This window comes from Trachinotus anak, unplaced genomic scaffold (assembly GCF_046630095.1).
Source record: "Trachinotus anak isolate AG129_WGS33_773 ecotype Australia unplaced genomic scaffold, CSIRO_AGI_Tana_v1 ptg000026l, whole genome shotgun sequence".
Lineage (NCBI taxonomy): Eukaryota > Metazoa > Chordata > Actinopteri > Carangiformes > Carangidae > Trachinotus > Trachinotus anak.
In genome coordinates this window covers 5218502-5236743 of record NW_027273877.1, presented here as the reverse complement: position 1 = coordinate 5236743, position 18242 = coordinate 5218502, and the positions used below count along the sequence as shown (strand labels likewise).

At 43.3% G+C, this 18242-nt stretch overlaps 1 protein-coding gene across 4 annotated transcripts in view; it reads left to right on the top strand.

Moving 5' to 3' along the window:
* The window catches only part of LOC139609774 (fibroblast growth factor 14-like), a 48909-nt gene that overhangs the window by 11580 nt on the left and 19087 nt on the right, over positions 1–18242 (top strand). For 3 of the 4 annotated variants that reach the window (XR_011685352.1, XM_071464741.1, XM_071464742.1), the window contains exon 2: positions 15959–16069. Coding sequence is in view for 3 of the 4 variants with exons in the window: in XM_071464741.1 (XP_071320842.1) it covers positions 15959–16069 (111 nt within the window). In the remaining variant the exon portion in view is untranslated. Of the gene's footprint in view, positions 1–7495; positions 8211–15958; positions 16070–18242 lie in introns of those variants that run through there. The other variant, XM_071464743.1, reaches the window with a different exon arrangement.

The window sequence follows — 18242 nt, the reverse complement described above, 5'->3', positions numbered from 1 at the left end:
CTCCTCTCTTCTCCCCCCTCCTCTCCTCTTCCTCTGTAGTTCAGACTTTTTTTTGGGGGGAGGGGGGGGGGGGGGATCTGGAGCGCTTATGTAACCGCTGTGACGCAGAGGTCTTCCATTTTCAGCTGTTATCATTTTGCGTGGAAAATTGTCGACTGACGACTCGAGCCTCCTACTGTACCTGCTTTGGCGGCTGCTCTGTGACCTCTGACCTCTCTGGGAAAATCCAAACACACATGGAAAAGCCCCCAGACGACGCCCTGTTACTGCTTTAAAAATAGCTGCGATGATGCTTCATATAATTAGATTGCATCTACTGAATATGTGTATCTCTAGATATCTGGACCACAATAAAATATCAGGTACAGATTTGTACTTTCCCATTGAGAGTGAACACAACGTTTGCATGTTTATGAGCTAGTGTTAGCAGTCTCTGCTAATGAACTGCTACTTTAAGAGGCATTTTTTATGAATAACATCAAGTTAGAGCTGATTGGATGATTTCAGACTGCTCCAGTGCTTTTTGGTTTTGTCTTTTTTTTTTTTTACAGTTAACTCTGGGGAACAGGCATGACTAACAGGAATTGACTTTCACTGTTATGACTTCACACTTCAAAGTACCAACAACACCAGAAATATTAGAAACAGCACTTCCTGGGAATATCTCCTTGAAATGTCCCCGGAGCTGACAACAGGGAGCTTTTAGAAGAGAGATCAATAGTAATACGTGAGGTGTTTAAAGGAGCACGGTCCATGGATCCCTCTATTACTGACAAGTCCGAACCACTTTGCGTTCGAGTTTGCTTGATATGTAGACTGGTCTCAGGAGATTTCTAAGACTGATACATTGATATTTGTTTGATATATTCCAAAGGCTGATTTTTAAAAATATATCTTTTATTCCCCAGTGGGACATGTGGATTGATCTCTGCTGTGTTTACATGTTGGTCATGGAAATACATTTGTCTACAATAGTGAGAGGAATCAAACATGTCCCCAGTGTCTAAGATTATACTTATTGACTTTAGAGTCGACACCCGCGGCTGCAGACACAGCACAGCAGTCCTGGGCTGATATACAAAAACTGAACAGTCAGATTTCAGCCCAAACATCACCTAATATTTCAAACACTCCTGAATAAACCATACAGTGTGTTGGAAGAAAAACAGTTTGTCGACATCCAACTGGAGCTGAGATTATGGTGAGTTCAGGTTCAAGTGTTTTTGTGAGTAAAACAAGCCACTTGTTGCATTTGATGCAGCTATAAGGCAACTACAGTAAGAGAAAGGGAATTCGTATGATGCCATAATTGAATCCTAGGAGGTGCAAAGTCTTACTCATTGAGATGATTTGTCTCTTCTATAAAACACGGCGAATAGCAGCGTAAGGCTCGGCTCAACACAACTGTCAACGCAATATGCCTCTGTGTGTGTGGGTCCATCTGCTTTGTCATGATAATTGTTCTTGTTCTGTTTTCTATCACAATATTCTTCAGCTCAATTTTTATTTATTTTTTTTTTCTAACCTTAATTCATTGTAGCTTATGGTGGCTAATGTTAGCGCACTTTGGTCGCACATTCATGCCTCTGAACGTTTCACTTTAATACGATAGGCAGTGAAAAAAATGACTGTCTCCACATCTGTAATGATGCACATTATTTTGTCTGGTTGCTAGGTTACGTGATGTGGCCCATCTTGGTGTCAACCTAACCTGGTCCCCCTGCATCAGAAAGTTAGATGTGATAATAAAGCTGACCGGTGTGACAGGATGTATGTGTAACTGTGTGTGCTCCTGTAAAACCTCTGTGAGTTTTCTGACACCCAGAAGATGGAAGAAGAAGTTTTTCATTGGTCTTTGTGCTGCGAGCGAGAGAGACGCTGAAAGAAAAATTGGGATGAGAGTGGTATAGGTATAATAGAGAGAAAGAGGAAAAGGGGGGGGATTCAAGACACTAGAGACAGCAGACGGAGGTGGAAGAAAAGGGGGTGGGGGGTGTGAATGAATAATTTAGTCCCTCCATTCCCTCTCGCCTTCTCCCTGCTGAGCTGGGGATGCTATGAAGAGGAGAGGAGAAGAGAGAAGAGGAAAAGTGAAGAGGTAGATGAGGAGAGCAGAGCAGATGAGGAGAAAAGAGGAAGAGAGGGAGGAGAGGAGCAGAGGAAACAAGAGCATGTTGCGTTGTGGATAGTCGTCGGGCTGGTGGTCACCTCCTGCCCTCGGGTCGAACACCATCTTCACGTTCAAAAAGAAGTGGTGGTAGGATGCACCGTGCTGGAGTCAGTCATTCAGTTTGTTGACACAAGGAAAGGAGATGAGAGGAGAGGAAACAAGAGGCAACAAGGAGAGGGAAGAAGAAGAAATAAAGGCTGTTTGTCATCTGTGTTTTTGTGCCTGACTTTTAGTAGTTTGATTGTGTGTGTGCATAAATGTGCGTTTGACTTTGTCCTCCTGCTCCATCTTCCTCACACACACGCGCAAAGACGCAGTACGATGAATGTAATTGATCCCAGGTGTGTGTGTGTGTGTGTGTGTACATGGATGCGTTATCTTCTCAGCATTCAGCAGGTGTCTCTCACTCCTCTCGGAGACCCACCTGCGTCACTAATCACTCGTTACCTAGGTAACAGTGGACTTCCCCGTGTCTGTGCCTCTCTCTCTGTGTGTGTGTGTGTGTGTGTGTGTGTGTGTGTGTGGGTGGGTGTCTGGGTGTGAATTATGACTCATCCTGCTCAGTTCACAGTGGCTATCCTCACACTCCTGTCTGGGGAACACCCACCCACATCTGTTCCCTCCCTGTGTGTCTCTCCTTCCCCTCCTATCGCTCCTTTTCTCGTCTCGCTCCGTCCTCCCGTCTTTCCCCACTCTCTTCTCTTCTTTAATCATTTTATTTATTTTTTTAATTCATAAATGTAATGTTTACCTGTTGCTTAACTTTGACTGCAACACATTCATTAGCCAGAGCTGCCAGACAAAGATGAGAGCGCCACCTACTGAGACGCTGTGAAATTGACAAATAATCTCTGAAAAGTGGATCGAAGTCAAAATGTGATCTCTAGAGTTTTGTATTAAACACTGAGAATAGAAATGAATCCTGATCTGACCAGGTGAAAGGAATGGTTCAAGATTTTGAGAAACTTTTTCTCATTTTCTTGCCTTGAATGACAGTTCATTGTTGCATCAAATTTAAAAACAAAAAGCACTACGTGGCCAAAAGTATGCGGACAAGCTAGTCAAACCATTCCTCACCAAACTGGGACGACCATTTCTTTATGGACCTGGTTTTGTGCCCGAGGGTCATTGCATTGTTCAGAGCGGGGCCTTCCCCCGACTGCTGACACAGAGTTGGAAGAGCAATAGTGTCTAAAATATAATTGTCTGCTGTAGCCTTAAGGTTTCCCTTCACTGACCGAGAGACTTGGACAACAACAAAACAGACAACACTTCCCAGAGAAGTTCATAAATTAACATTAATAACAGCCTCTATGAGCTTCTTGGTAAATGCACAGGAAGAAAAAAGACCAGAACCAAACAGTCACCTTCATCTGCCCACGCCCAACATGTTCGATACGAAGTTTTGGTGCCAGTGCTGTACGAGAACTCCTTTTGTCCTGTTGGCGTAGGCAGCCCTTCTTTCTGAGAACAAAAGAAACTCAGAGGCAGCTTTTTTTTTTTTTGCTTGGTTCATTAGGTTTAATTCACATTAATTCGCTTCTTAAAGTGACGCTTTGCATTAAAGACCAACTGTCTGAAGCAGAAGGCTACAGATGCCAATTATAAATTACATACTCAGCGACCCCCCCTGCCCCTTTTTTTTTTTTTTTTTTTTTTAAACTCAGAATACCAAATTGCATTTTGTTTGAAAGCTTCTTTAACCAGGATATGTCTGTTCCCCTACTGAGACCTGCACTTAAACAAGCTACTACTTTTATTTTAAAATTTTCACCCCCGCTGCTTCGAGACCCCACTGAACACAGTGGTGATTTCACTGTTCCTAAAACTGAACCAGTAGCAAGACTACAAAAGGGTTCGTCAGAAATATGCAACCTACTGCAGGGAGTCAACAAATGAACAAGAGTCCTCCAGTGAAATACAAGATACAGTCGTTATTAGAATAATTAGAGTCATTTGAAGCTATCGTCCAATCTGCAGGAAATCCTTCACTTAATGTTGAATATATATATATATATATATATATATATATATACATGTGGATTATTGGCCAGAGGTTCTTTAGTTCGAAAAGTCAGTAAGTAAAGTAATGTACAAAATCAAAATGCATCTGTTTTGAAGCCAGGATGGGCTGGAAAGAAGTTAAAAAAAAAAAAAAAAAAAAAAAAAAAAAGGAAAAGAGTGTTGTTCTGTTTTATTGCCTGTAGAGGACGCTGCTGCCTCTGTGCAGACCCGGAGGAAGCTTGTGAGGACACAGACGTGCAGAAAAAGCTCCAAATGAAATGTGTGTTCTCTCAGGAGGGAGCCTTTCCTTTCTCATTCATGCACAGTTTTGCATATTTCTGCTCACTTGCATGATTGGTGTGTGTGCACATGTGTGTGTGTGTGTGTTCTCTTGCAAACCGTGGACCATGAGGAAGAAAGGATTTGGGATGGGCATATTTTCTTTATTTATTTTTTCTGAGGGAATGGATGGTGGAATAAGTAGATGGAAGAAGGACGGGGTGCAAAGAATTTTCCTTTTGAAGTTGAAGCGCTGCGTCCCGCCTTCCTGGGATGTTATAAAAAGCAGCAGAAGAGATGAATTTTAATGTAAATGTAGCTTTGATTTATTCATAACTTCACTCAGTCTGACCTGGATAAAACATCGTACGCACCAACACACTTTTATTTTTTGTTCTCCCCCCACCCCTCCCCTTCTATCTGGGAGGGAGAGAAGCAAGAGAGATATATTTAAATAGCTGTGTGTCAGCAACATCAAGGGCAAAAGAAGGAAAGCCTGGCATCCTGTCGAAGATTCTGGGTTTACCTGCTGAGACGGGACAAAAGATGAAGATCCAGGATGACAAACTGCTGCTGCTGCTGCTGTGTTTGAACTGAAGGCGTAGCAGGAGCAAGCAAAGGAAAATGTATCAGGATGAAAGTTGTTTTTTTTTTTAAACAACGGCACTGACAATATTTTCACTTCTCAAAGACAAAAATCTAATAAGTTTCTGTCTGCATTCAGAACTCCATTTGGTTATTGTAGTGTTTTAGGAGCAGGTTTATCTTTCCTGCACAGGGAACCACTCTGATCATTATGTACCACACACAGAGAACAGCTGCTGTGTTATTGATGTAGCACCACCATTAGCACTGTTATCAGTGAGCTCTGCTGTTAGACACACTCTGGTGCCACCTAGTGGACAACACACACACGCACACACACACACACACACACACACACACACGAATGACAATCAATGCTGGATGGATGCAAAGTTGACATTTTGGATAGAAATGGTTCATTCATCAGGGCCGTAAATGTGAACATTTATGGAAATCATATTTTGAGATTTCTAGTGTATTGTTGGTGCTGAAGGAAGGTGTCACCAAAGACACAAGAGTGATTCCTTGCAAGAGCTATAGATATCGATACAGGGAACTATATTTGTCATTCCCTGATAGGATGGAGGTTTTACCCTGCTCTCAAAAACCCACACGTCCAAACCCCCCCTGCTCATTATTCATTATAGGGACAGACAGATGAGAAAAGGTTCTGGGATTTTCTTTGATATCCGTGTCACAATAGAAGAAAGGACAAATTGAATTTCAGTGTTCTTTGAGTCCCAGCCCAGCTTTATCCTGGAGAAATGACTGACTCCATGCTGCACTATTAATACTGAGATGCTGGTTCCAGTTAATGCTGGCCTGTGGAATTTAGGCACAACCTAAGCTAGAATAGAACTTTTCAAAAATACGAATACTTTGTTTGACTGTGTCTGATGTAACCACAGCGTTACTCAGTGCAGTGCTACACCTGACACTGCCCCACATGCTGTTGCATCAGGAGGAAATATGAGTGTACTGTACTCGGTCCTGTGGTATAAGCTTACAGCTGGAAACCTGTTTGAAAGGTACAAGCATGTGTCCAGTGGACAAACCAGACATGTGAGGCGGGCAGGCCCTCCAGTTTATCAGCTTTGTCAATCGAGCCGAATACAGACAGTGGGAGTGGAGAGTGGAGTGGGTTTCACTGTCTGCATTGGCTTCTTAAAGATACAGACAGGGCTGAAAAAATTCTCACAGTTTTGCTGTGATCCACAAAATCATAGGCTCTGTTCCTACCTGAGCTAACACTGACACAAAGTAAAGTCTGTTAAATGCTTTGGTAATCAGAATGGCTCATATTTTATTTTTTCAGTGAATTTTATTTCCCAACACGAACATCCAAAGCATACAGATATACTATACAACTGTAATTAGCCTGTAAATATATCCACTAAGTCTTTGCTTTTAATTGTAGAATAAAAGCCCAATTTCTCAGACACACACACACACACACAAAAGAAAGAAAAAAAGCAGAAAGAAAGCACGACCTCAGAGGTAGAGGTATTCAAAATAAATACTGCAAAATCCTGCACTAATTGCGGTATAGAATTATTTAAGCACAATGGCCGTTTTATATGAAAATAACAGCTTAGTTTCTGGCCTGGAGGACATATCTCATATATATTATATCCTACAAATATGCACATTAAAGCAGCAACACATAAAGGATCTGTTCAACACTATCAGATACAGTATAAATATAAATATTCTCTTCTACTGTTTTGGACACAAATCAGTATAAAAGAATATTAGTCCACAGTTTCAGTCTGTAACCGCAGCCGGGCACCGGGCACCGGGCACCGGGCACCGGGCGCCTGCTCCGGGTCCAGCCGAACACCAGCCCGGTGTCAATTCACCCAGAACGACAATCACAATCGGATGTGCCATCCGGTCCTTACTTTCAAAGTAATGATGAAATAGGCAATTATTCATACTCTAGCCTATCAGTAATAACATACGGACTCTGGGCAATAAATTTGCACTCCATCATAAAAGAGGAACTGAAAGAATCACACTAGAGGGTTGGCAAGTAACAAAAGCTTAAACTGATACTGCGGGAGAAATTTAACTATGAGCAGTCGATGTTATTAAAGCGCAAAAATAAATAGCTATTATCCCTAAAACAACATGTATAAATGAAACAGGGATTGCCTTTAAAAAGCAGGCAAATGTAAATGTAGATATGTTTAATATAATATAGATTAGATTAAATTGCCCCCTTGGCAGCAACAGGTGGCAGACAAAATGACAGACAAATAAAAAAAATAGTAGGCTATCAATAATAATATGCCTAATAACCTGCATTAAATTTAGTCTTAAATAGCCTATTTTGTTTCCTACAAAAGTGAATCAGCAATGTGCAGGCTATAATTATTTGAAAAAGCCAACCCACTATAGGGCTTTTACTTTGAAAGACAAACCGCCCTTCTTCCGGTGACGCGCCTGTAACTGTCGGTAGTTTAACGCAGCCGGAGCGGCTCCCGCCTCTGTCAGCGGAATACAAACGGACGCTTCCAGAGGACCGAGGAGGACCGAGTTAGCTTCATCCTCCTTTTCAGGGTTTCAGGGTCTTTTTTTTTTGTTGTTGTTGTTTTTTTTTTGTGTGTTTTTTCGCTGTCTCGCCTGTTGACAATGGGAACACAAACTGACAAACGGGCTCCGGTGAATCCGGTCGGAGGAGCCGGGCAGTGACAGCCGTTGGTGTCGGACTGACGGGCGGACGGACGGACGGACGGCCCGGTGAGACGTGACGGACAGGTGGACCGCTGTGCGTTTCTAATCAATGGCTTCGGGGAAAACGACAACAGAAAATATGCTGTAACGTCAAGTGGTGTGTTTATTTGGACTTTACCGCTTTCTGAAGTATGGGGCTGTTGTAGCCGGTGAAGCGGAGACCGGGGGTTTGTGTCTGGTTTTGTCTCCGGTGGACACGGCTGAAGACGGGGCTGTTCTGGTGTCGGCTGTTTCGGCGGAGACATGGCAGCGGCCATCGCCAGCGGTTTGATCCGGCAGAAGCGACAGGCGAGAGAGCAACACGCCCACCGACCGACCGCTCACCGGCGGCGGAAGAGCCCCGGTAAGAAGCAGGGGCTGTGCAACGGGAACCTGGTCGACATCTTCTCCAAAGTCCGGATATTTGGCCTGAAGAAGAGGAGGCTACGGAGGCAAGGTGTGTGTGTGGTGGTGGTGGTGAGGGGGGGGCAACAATGCATAAACAGACTGACACTCGCCCCCCCTTCTCTCTCTCTTTTCCCCCTCTATCTCCTCTGAGGTGACACACACACACACACACACACACACACACACACTGTCATGTCTTGTAGTGCCCTATGGTTCAGTAGTTTCCAGGTACATCCATTATTGAAGCCACAGATTAGTCTGTCTAGTCTCTCTCTCTCTCTCCGTCTGTCTCTCTGTGCATCTCTTACCTCGCTCTCTCATTTGCAGATCATGATATTCAAAGTGCCCCATCACCAACATCAGACTTTTGCCTCAACATCAGAAAAATGCCAGAAAACAAAAACAAAAACTAACAACCTGTCTCCTATTTTGAAATTTCCACTTTGCTTCACGTAATTCTGATTTTTTCTTTCTGGCAGAAAACACAAAACATTTATTTATCTATTTTTTTTGTTCATGTGGAAGTCAAACATTTCTGACATTCGAATCCAAATTGGCATCATTGTTAAATCGTGGGATGGAAATTTCTGTTAACGCACAGAGAGGTGATTAGATATGGAAGTGAAATGCAAATGAATGAGAGTGTTGTGATTGTGTGCTATGGGAGGCGTTCAACAGCAGAGGCGATAAGTGCCGTTGTAATCAATTGATTGTGTGAGAAACCAGCAGGTGATGGTGTATGGATGGAGGAGAGATGGAGGCAGGAAATGAGAGGAGGGGAGGAGGGGACGGAGGACGAGATAGAGGGGAGGGGAACGTCAGGAGTCATGTTGATGGGAATTGGTTTTCACCAGTTCGGTCTGGAGTGACGGGAATTTGTGGGATCTGAGATCTCGGTGGTCTCCTCTCTTCCTCCCTTTTTCTCACCTCCTCTCCTCATGTCTCGGCTTCAGCTCCTCTAATTTCTCCCCCCTCCTCTTCCTTTTCTTCCCTTCCACCTTTTGCCCTTACGTCCTTTCCACATTTTACTAACCTTTCCTCCCTTTTTGTCCTTCAGTCCTTCAAAAACAACCTCCTCTTCTCTCCATTTTCCTCCCGTCTCTCACTACTGTAGATCTTTTCCTCACTTCTTAGATGGAATAGACAAACAGCCTCCTTTTCTCTCTTCTCCTTTCTTTTTCACCTCCTCCTCTCCTATGCTACCTGTAGTTCTCTGCATTTTTATTCCTTCTTTCTCTTTTCTCTTCCCTCTTTTTTCACCCTCCAATCTCGTTTCTTCTCCTTGCCCTCATCTCCTTTTGTCCCTACATCCTTCCACCCTTCTTAGATCATCCAATCCTCCCTTTTCATCCCTCCTTGGTCCCTTCTTTCCATTTTGGGAAGAATACATGACAGCAGCCTTCTCTCCTTCCTATTCCCATCTCTCCTCCTCCCTACATGTTGCCCTCGGTTCCTTTGCATTTTTATTCCTTTTTTCCCCAATTTTCCCTTTGTTGTCACCTCACCTCCTTTCCCTTCCTCTCCCTTTCATATCTTGAATCTTTTCATCCCTTCTTCATGCTTCATTTTACATTTTCTCCTTGTACCCTTCCCACATCGTTTCCTTGGGAGGAGCAGACAACAGCCCCCCTCTCCTCCTCTCCTCCTCTCCTCTCCATCTTTCTTCATTTATCCTCTTGTCTCTTTCTTTTTTCTGTTTCTTCAGTTCTTTGTGTCACTCATTTCCCCATCCTGTTCTCCTCCTTATCCCTCTCTTAGATCTCCTCTTCCTCTCCTCTCCATCTTTCCTTCACTTCTCCCTTCTTGCTGTCTCCACCTCTCCCCTCTTCATTTTTGCTCTTCCCCTATTTTCCACTTTTCTCACCTTCCTCTCCTCTTCATTCTCCCACCCTTCCTCCTCTCCATCCTAATCCTCTCCTCTGACCTTAGATCTTTCATCAACAGCCTCCTCTCCTCTCCTCACATCCCTCCTTCAGGCTTCATTTTACTTTTCCTCTCCATTTTTTTCCCTTCCCTACCACCTCCTTTCCCTCCTTCTGTCTCTCCCTCCTCTGTGTTCCCAGCTGTGAGAGCTGCTGGTGGAAGCTTGGCAACGTCCACAATCTCTCTGCACTGTCTGCGTCTGTGTGTGTGTGTCTGTGTGTGTTTGTGTGCGCGACAGAGATTTGCCAACATCCCCTACTGTCTTCCAGAGGTTTTGTGAAGGAGAGACACACACACAGACCTGACTCCAACGGATCTGCAGCCTTCACCACTCAATCAAAGATGTGGTTCAATACAGCTTAGATTTGCATACTTTCATCACCTGGAGTTACACTGACTCGGAGCCAGAGCTGACTTTTTATTAAAAATATGATATCAGTCCACTTCTTATGTGATGGCAGCGCCTTCTTGTCCACAGCTAGTCTCAGTATGTTAATGTTATTACTAATTAACATCCAGGGGGAGAATTCATGGCGGTGATGTGGGAGGAATTTACTCAAGTGTTTAAATGCTACAGTGAAATCAGCCTCACTAAATAGCCGGTGGTGTTAACTCACCTAAAACTACTTCAGTCTGACTTTGAGTGGAGGATTTGAACGAGACATGATGGATGGTCAAATTAAAAGATAATCGCTGCCACAAAATATTGAGGGGGGAAAAAAAGAATCCAGTCAGCTGAGTCACAACACCATGGAGGAGAGGTATTCATATATTACACGCTGCCGCTGCGATGCACCTGCTGTCATATATCAATATGGCACAGGGTTTTAAGCCGACAGAAAGACAGATGTGTAGATGCAAACCCAGGCTGCGAGGTTCACGCTTTGCTGTACCTCCTCGTCGGATTTGGAAACGTTTAGAACCCAGAGAGATATTCTAACGTTATGTTTTACAAATGAACGCGTCACAGATGAAACACGGAAGATGTGACATGTTCTGGAAAAAAAGATGAGAGACAATAAATAACGTTTCCAGCAGCTTCCTCGCATCGTATGTCACACAAATAAGGACAGAGATTGAAACGTGGCTGATTTCATTCTGTCTGCAGAGAGTTATGATGCTGGGAAAGTCAACTGTTTTTCTATTTTACAGCATATTCAACTGTCTAGTTTATTGTATCAGACACAACCAAAAACATGGAACATATGTTATGAAAGTACATTATGTCTTATATATAACAAACAAAGAAGTTTGCCTCTTGTCTCAAAATAAAAAGTTTCCTGGTGCTGGAGCACAGAAATCATTATATAACAACCGATTTAACCTGCTTGCTTCTACATTTAATGGTGCGCCTGAATGTGATTGTGCACACAGACCTTTAATCAAATTTGGCTTCACGTAAGATTTAATTTGAGGTTGTTTTTCATGAGACGGTATGTTTCTTGTTTTGGCCGACCGGTCTCAAGCTCAGAGATGATGTAAAGGGAAAAGCTGTGAAGTTGTCACAGAGTGAAATCGGTCACAGAAAACGTCCCGTACAATAGATATGGGGCTGAGGAGAGCTCTCGCCTCTGACCAGTTTGTCATGGGCGTCCCTCAAAGAGACATTTTCCCAAGCTCACTGAAGCAAAAACCTAAATCATAATTATTGCATGTATCACTTCCAAGAAGGTGGTGGGGAGAGTTCGACAATGTCTGGGTCTTTGAGTGAGGGTAACTACGAGGATGAAAGTGACTGCTGGTTAGGATCTGTAGCTGGGGAGGGAGCTGAGCCACAATGGTCTCGCCCATCCTCACCCGTGGTCATGAACTCTGTGTAGCGACCGAGACAATGAGATTATGGATACGCCAGAATGTGGAGATGAAGAGTCTAGTGATGCGGGAGGACCTAAAAGTCGACTTATTGCTTGTTCGTATTGTCAAAGGCAAGTTGCACTTTTTCAAGCAGCTGGTAAGAAGCCAGCAGAAGACGTGTTATTTAAGCATGTGAATATGAAGTAAAAATCAGCATTTTCTCAGAACATACAGTAGGAACTATTTTATCAAACTGACCTCTGATGACCAGCAGACACCCCCCCGCCCCCCCAGGAGGAGCAAACTGCTGCCTAACTCAGACACACAGCTTGAAAACGGATAGATGAAGAATTTGTAAAAATGGGTTTCCTCCAATTCAGAAAACCACTGCCAATATTTTTTTTAACATTAAAGCTACTGATAGTGATTAATGTGAGTCAGTGTGAGACAGATCTGTGGCTCTGTGGTTAACACAGTCACTCCTGTTTGCCTGCATGTAATAGACGGACTATTTGTACAGCGTGTTCTCGTGCCTTTCAGTCAGCGCATACTAATAAGCAGTTTTGCTGAAAATCGAACACGTCTCATTAGGACAAATTCAGGTTCAGGAGTTTTATTATTTATTTATGTAGATACATAATCAAACTGCATTGTTGCTGCTATACTACATATTAGGCACAGATCTGCACAGTATCTGTGTTTTAACAACAAATCTGCCCTTTTCCTCACCCTCTGTGTTCCTCTAATCAGCGATCACTCGGATGTAAATGAGGGTGAAATGGGTGCATTTAGTTGGCGCTCGTGAATTCCTCACTTGGGTGCTTTTGTTTGGTGAGATGGGGTGTGTGTGTGTGTGTGTGTGTGTGTGTGTGTGTGTGTGTGTGTGTGTGTGTGTGTGTGTGTGTGTGTGTGTGTGTGTGTGTGTGTGTGTGTGTGAGAAGTAGATTTTCGATGCGTCGCTTGTTATGAGACACCCATGATGATATTTTATAGCGTGTTAAACAGTGTATTCAGACTCAGACTGGGGCGAATTAACAGACAATACGACATGTCAAATCAGCGTGGCCGCCTGACGGGCTGACTGATTGAATCAGATCACATTATGGTGAAAATATAGCTGTGTGTGTGTGTGTGTGTGTGTGTGTGTGTGGATGGGGGAATACCCTTCCACTGGAACAGTCTGGAATCACGAGACTGTTGCCGTGGCAACGCACGAACGGGAATTTCCCTAGTAACAGACAGGATGCAGAGATGCAGGGAAGAGTGGGAATATCACCTTGGCGACTGTGGGAATGTCGCTGTGGCAACGGCCGGCCACGTCAGGCTGGTCTTTGAGTAAGTGGGTGAATGGATGTCGGACGGGCGGATAGACACATGAATAGAAGAGGGGCTGATGCAGCGGGGCAGCCCCCCCCGTAGAGCAGTATTGATCTTTCATCCAGTACAGCAGGGAGTTATGCAAACACCACCAATAACACCACTTGAGACTGTAATCATGCTCATAATAGATGACGGATGATGCGATTAAAAATCTCTCTCTCTGTATCATAAATCACATCAAGAAAAATAAATTTAATTGTACTATTTTTTAAAATACATTAATGCTTTAAATTTGTTTTCACGTGCTGGCTCACTTCCTCTTGTCCTAATTAATTACATGACTAATGACTGGTTCAAGATTCTGGATTAGACTCAGTTGATTGGCTGGTTAAATCTCTGCTTAGATGTGATTGATTATTTATTGTAGCTACTCTCAAAATAATTATAAAGAATTCAGACAAAGTGCTTGTGTAAATTGAGGTTGTTATGCTTTTACTAATTAGAAATATTTGGTTTATCATCTAGGCCTCACACATTAAACAGATAATAGAGAATATAAAAAATAGATGTTGCCTCTTACTGTATAAATGATCTACTGTTTAAGACGAAAACTAAAGGTAGTCTGAATATCATATCAAGATCTCAAAGCATAACTTACTTAGAGAAATGGAAATGTTCTCTACAAAGCTTTCTAATGCTTTTAAAATAAAACGGCATGGCCATGAAATTTTCGAGGAGAGGTATTCATATAACACCATTGAAATGCACCTGCTGTAATATATCCATATCACACAGGGGTTTTTAAGCCAGCAGACAGACAGACATACAAATGCATAGCCAGACTGTGAGGGTCTAATTCAGAAAGGTTTTGAAAATCCAGACAGATATTTTCATAAATGAACACAGATGAAGATATGAGACGATAGATAACGTTTTGCAGCAGCTTCCTCAGACCGTGCGTCACACAAACGAGGACGGAGACGCTGAAATGTGGCTGTGTTGTGATGTCTGTGGGCAGGTGAACTGTTATTCTCAATCATGAAGCGGCAAGAAATGCCACAGATGTCAGCTGGAATGATTTTTTTTTTTTTTTTTTTTTTTTACTAAATGCATGAAAATAGAGACTGTGCTGTTCTGTATTTACAGGAAGTACCGTGTGGACACATGTATGTTCCTACAGTGGAGGGCAATCCCTGCCAGGAGATTAAATATCTGTCTTTCTAATCTAACGAAGGTTTATTATTGACGGCTCCACGCCACGGCCACGCCACGCCACACGCTGAGTGGCATGCAGGGAATTTTGTCAGAGAGCTGGTTACAAGCTTCACGGCTCCTCTTCCCTCCTGCTGCACAAGATGGATCCTTCACAAAGATGGAAAACACCCCTGCCTCTCTCTCTCTCTCTCTCTCTTTTTCACACACTCATACTCTTCATAAACTGGGTCAGCCTTGGCTTTTTTTTCCGTCTCTATCCATAAGGGTATACCTTTACACTTTCACTGTCTCCTGCACACACACACACACACACACACACACACACACACACACACACACACACACACACACACACACACACACACACAGATGTTCAAAGGGGATTCCCCCCCTTACATCCTGCTCATAGCTGCACCGACGGAGGCGAAGTCACTGATGTGCAAATGGGTGTGGTCACATGTAAGTGTGTGTGTGTGTGTGTGTGTGTGTGAGGAGCCTTATTAGATAATCGGTGACACCAACCAGCAGCCAACCAACATCAGTGTGTGTGTGTGTGTGTTTGTGTGCTTTCTGCAGCAGAACAGGTGATCAGAGTGACGATGATAGGATGGAAAAAAGCCTGTCTGTACCTGCCGAGGATGCTCTACCATTATATCACCTCACCCAGGTCTAGTCAGACTTTGTTTTGTCCAAAGTCTTCCTATGACTCAGTCCCTCCGCTCCCTCCCATCTCCTTTATCGCTTCTTTCTCTCTGAGCAGCTGCACTTTTAGTCGTTTCTTGTTCGATTGCAAGACGCAAGAACCGAACAGCGAGAGGCAAAAGTGACTGTGGCGATATGAAACAGCCGGGGGAGCACCTGCTTTACAATCATTTCCATGACAATCATTCTCCTCTGTTTGCGATATTAGATCGGTGATTATAGAAATCAAGCATTGTTGATTTATCAAAATCCAATGCATCCATGTATTTTTGAGTTCAGTGGAGTCGTGTCTGCCTTTATATTATAGATAAGCTGCTTTGGATGAAAGAGCCACACATTTATCTACGCTTTGGTAAAGGGAATCCTATAAAGCAACATACTGGTAAACAGATAAATAGTAAACAGGATGTGGCTGCTTCGAAGCCACCATAAGGCTGCTCTTTGCTATCAAAAGGTTCAGAAATAATTTATCAACGTTATTCAAGTGGAACAATGACGGCGAAGGAAGGATTAGTCCAAGAATCCTGTAATGGATTGGATGTGCTTGACTAGTCTCTCCAGAGGAAATCCCTCGGGATGCAGCAGGTTACATGTGGCCACATTTTAATTCTTTAATGCCAAACTGTTTTGTGTCTCCAGTGTGTCCTCTCGGTGCGTGTCTGTGTGTGTGTGTGTGTGGACAAATTGAATTCAGGAGAATGCATTTGTACAATAAATCATATATAAATCCTTCTGCTGAGGCTGGAGACCCTCATGCAAAGCTTTGACGTGTAGCATGTCCCGATTTGAAGGCAAATTCTCTTCAACTACTCTTCTCGCTCTCTCTTGGTCTGTGTTGTGTAGAACCACAGCTGAAGGGCATAGTGACCAGGTTGTTCTGCAGACAGGGCTTCTATCTCCAGATGGGCCAGGATGGAAGTCTGGACGGGACCAAAGACGACAGCACCAACTCCTGTGAGTAAACACCTCAAACACACATGCTGAGAGACTCCATACACAAGCTGGTATGGTTATGTTGTAGTAAATTTGATAGTTAAGACGCCAAGAGCTGGTAAATGTACCGTATGTTTTCCTAAGGTGACCCTGGTTAAAGCGCTTTATATACACTACTAATTTACAACAGCAAATAAGTGCTTCTTGTGCCTAAACTCAGATCCCCAACATCAAAGTATTGCACCTCGTATTGTCTTCCAACCATGACTTGCGCTTGGTACGAGAAATGTACATTATCGATCAATTTCCAAAGCAGTTACAGACATATTGCACGGCTATGCCACCTACCATTCAGGAATATTGATATTAATGAAATTGTTAATGTTGGTTTTGATTGAGGTTCTCAGTGTACGCAGCCATAAAAAGGCAGCAAGAAGACAGTAATAGCGTTTTGATAATGGCTCTGTTTGGGACACTTCATGCTGTGCAGGCAGTGTGTTTTCAGAGAGCACACCAACTGTTCCACTGAAAGCGACAAGTGGCTGCTCAGAGGATTTTAATTTTGAAGGCCGTGTTTATTGGACCTCTGCACCCGACACAGCCTTCAGGGAGGAGCTGCAGATGGATGGCTTATTGATAAATGTTGCTTTTGCAATATTCTAATGTGCCGCTCCGGGAGAAAATCAAATGCTAATGGGTAATAACTACAGCAGGCATCTCCCCGGTCCAAAGTGTCCTCTCCACTCTGGCTGAGCCGGTCGCTCTCTGCCAAGCGCCCGCTGCAGCATCGTCCCACTTGTTTACTACGATTTATTTATTTATGTCTTCACATCAGTTTTTGGCACATGTCCTCACGTCGGCATTTTTTTAAAGACGATTTTTCTGCCACGGCTCGGCGTGCGGATCAAACTGAATTTACTGCGGCTCGCACTTGTTGCCAGGCTTCAGTTTGTGCGGCTGAGCCATGTTCAGCAGACACCAGTGACATTTCCTGCAGCATTCAAGAGAGCAGTTGTTACCATCTCTAATCAGCTGGGTGCATATCTTCAGGTTAATGAAGCCTGTGCACGAGCCTGATAGTGGTTTAGAAAGTGTGATATTTATCATGGATGATTACTTGCAGGTGCACTTTTGATGCATTTCTCCTGCTCAACCCTGAACTCTGTAAATGCAGGTTGTTCAGAGAGATTTAGCAACGACATCTATGCAACCGTGATTACTGAGGACGCTGATAACCAGGTGTAATCAGCTTTGATTAGAGAGAAAACCAGCAGGGCTTTTGGTCCTAAATAGCACATCCACTGCCACGGCCTCCATTACAGGTCATTGCTGTGTTCGAGTTCATAACATCTTAATTACACAATAATATGTGTACATTTCCTTTTGCATAATGGAGCATCCTAAAATATAAACTGCTGTTGTTAAATGTCGATCAGCTTGTCAGACTGTAACAGTGTCAATAAAGTATGTTCAAAACAGAATAAGCACGGCTTCAGCCCACACCTCTCTAATCAACGCCCTTTAAAGTGTTGCACTGGCTTCATGAAATAAACAGAATTCGATTCAACCTATCACGACAGCTCCACCATGTTTGGTATCATTCATTCATCAGTTCAGCTCAGCTCATCTCTTGCTGGAGAGGACAACAACATGCAGGCAATTCAATCAGAGTCAAGCATTGAAATTAGCCATGCAAGCTAATATGCTCATTATTTGACAAAATCTCAAAAGCATGAGACTGACAAAATATTCCAACAGAAGTTATTGACAGCGAGGTCTGTGGATTATCCAGAGGATCTGGGACGTTGTTTTAGAGACACGCTGCTGTGGAGGCAGAAATCTCAGAGCTGGATATTTCACAGTCAGGCATCAAAACTCTCAGTGTGAAACAACAACATCTATATGCTGCAGCCACAGCCAGTCGAGGAAGGAGTCAGGTCACGAACACCTGAGGAAAATTACAGTATCAATAATTGATGAAAACATCCCTGAAATCAGACAAAGAGCGCATCTCAAGATGCACACAATACAATAGAAAGCTGGAGATAAGAAATACTGAAGCAATTAAAAAAAAAAAAACAAGGGGCAGGTAGATCAGCCAACAACTACTGGAAATGCTCTGGTAAACTTAAAGAGGAATGAATCACACAGGAAATGTTAATATCTCAAAAAATCTATAAGTGAAGACTGAAAA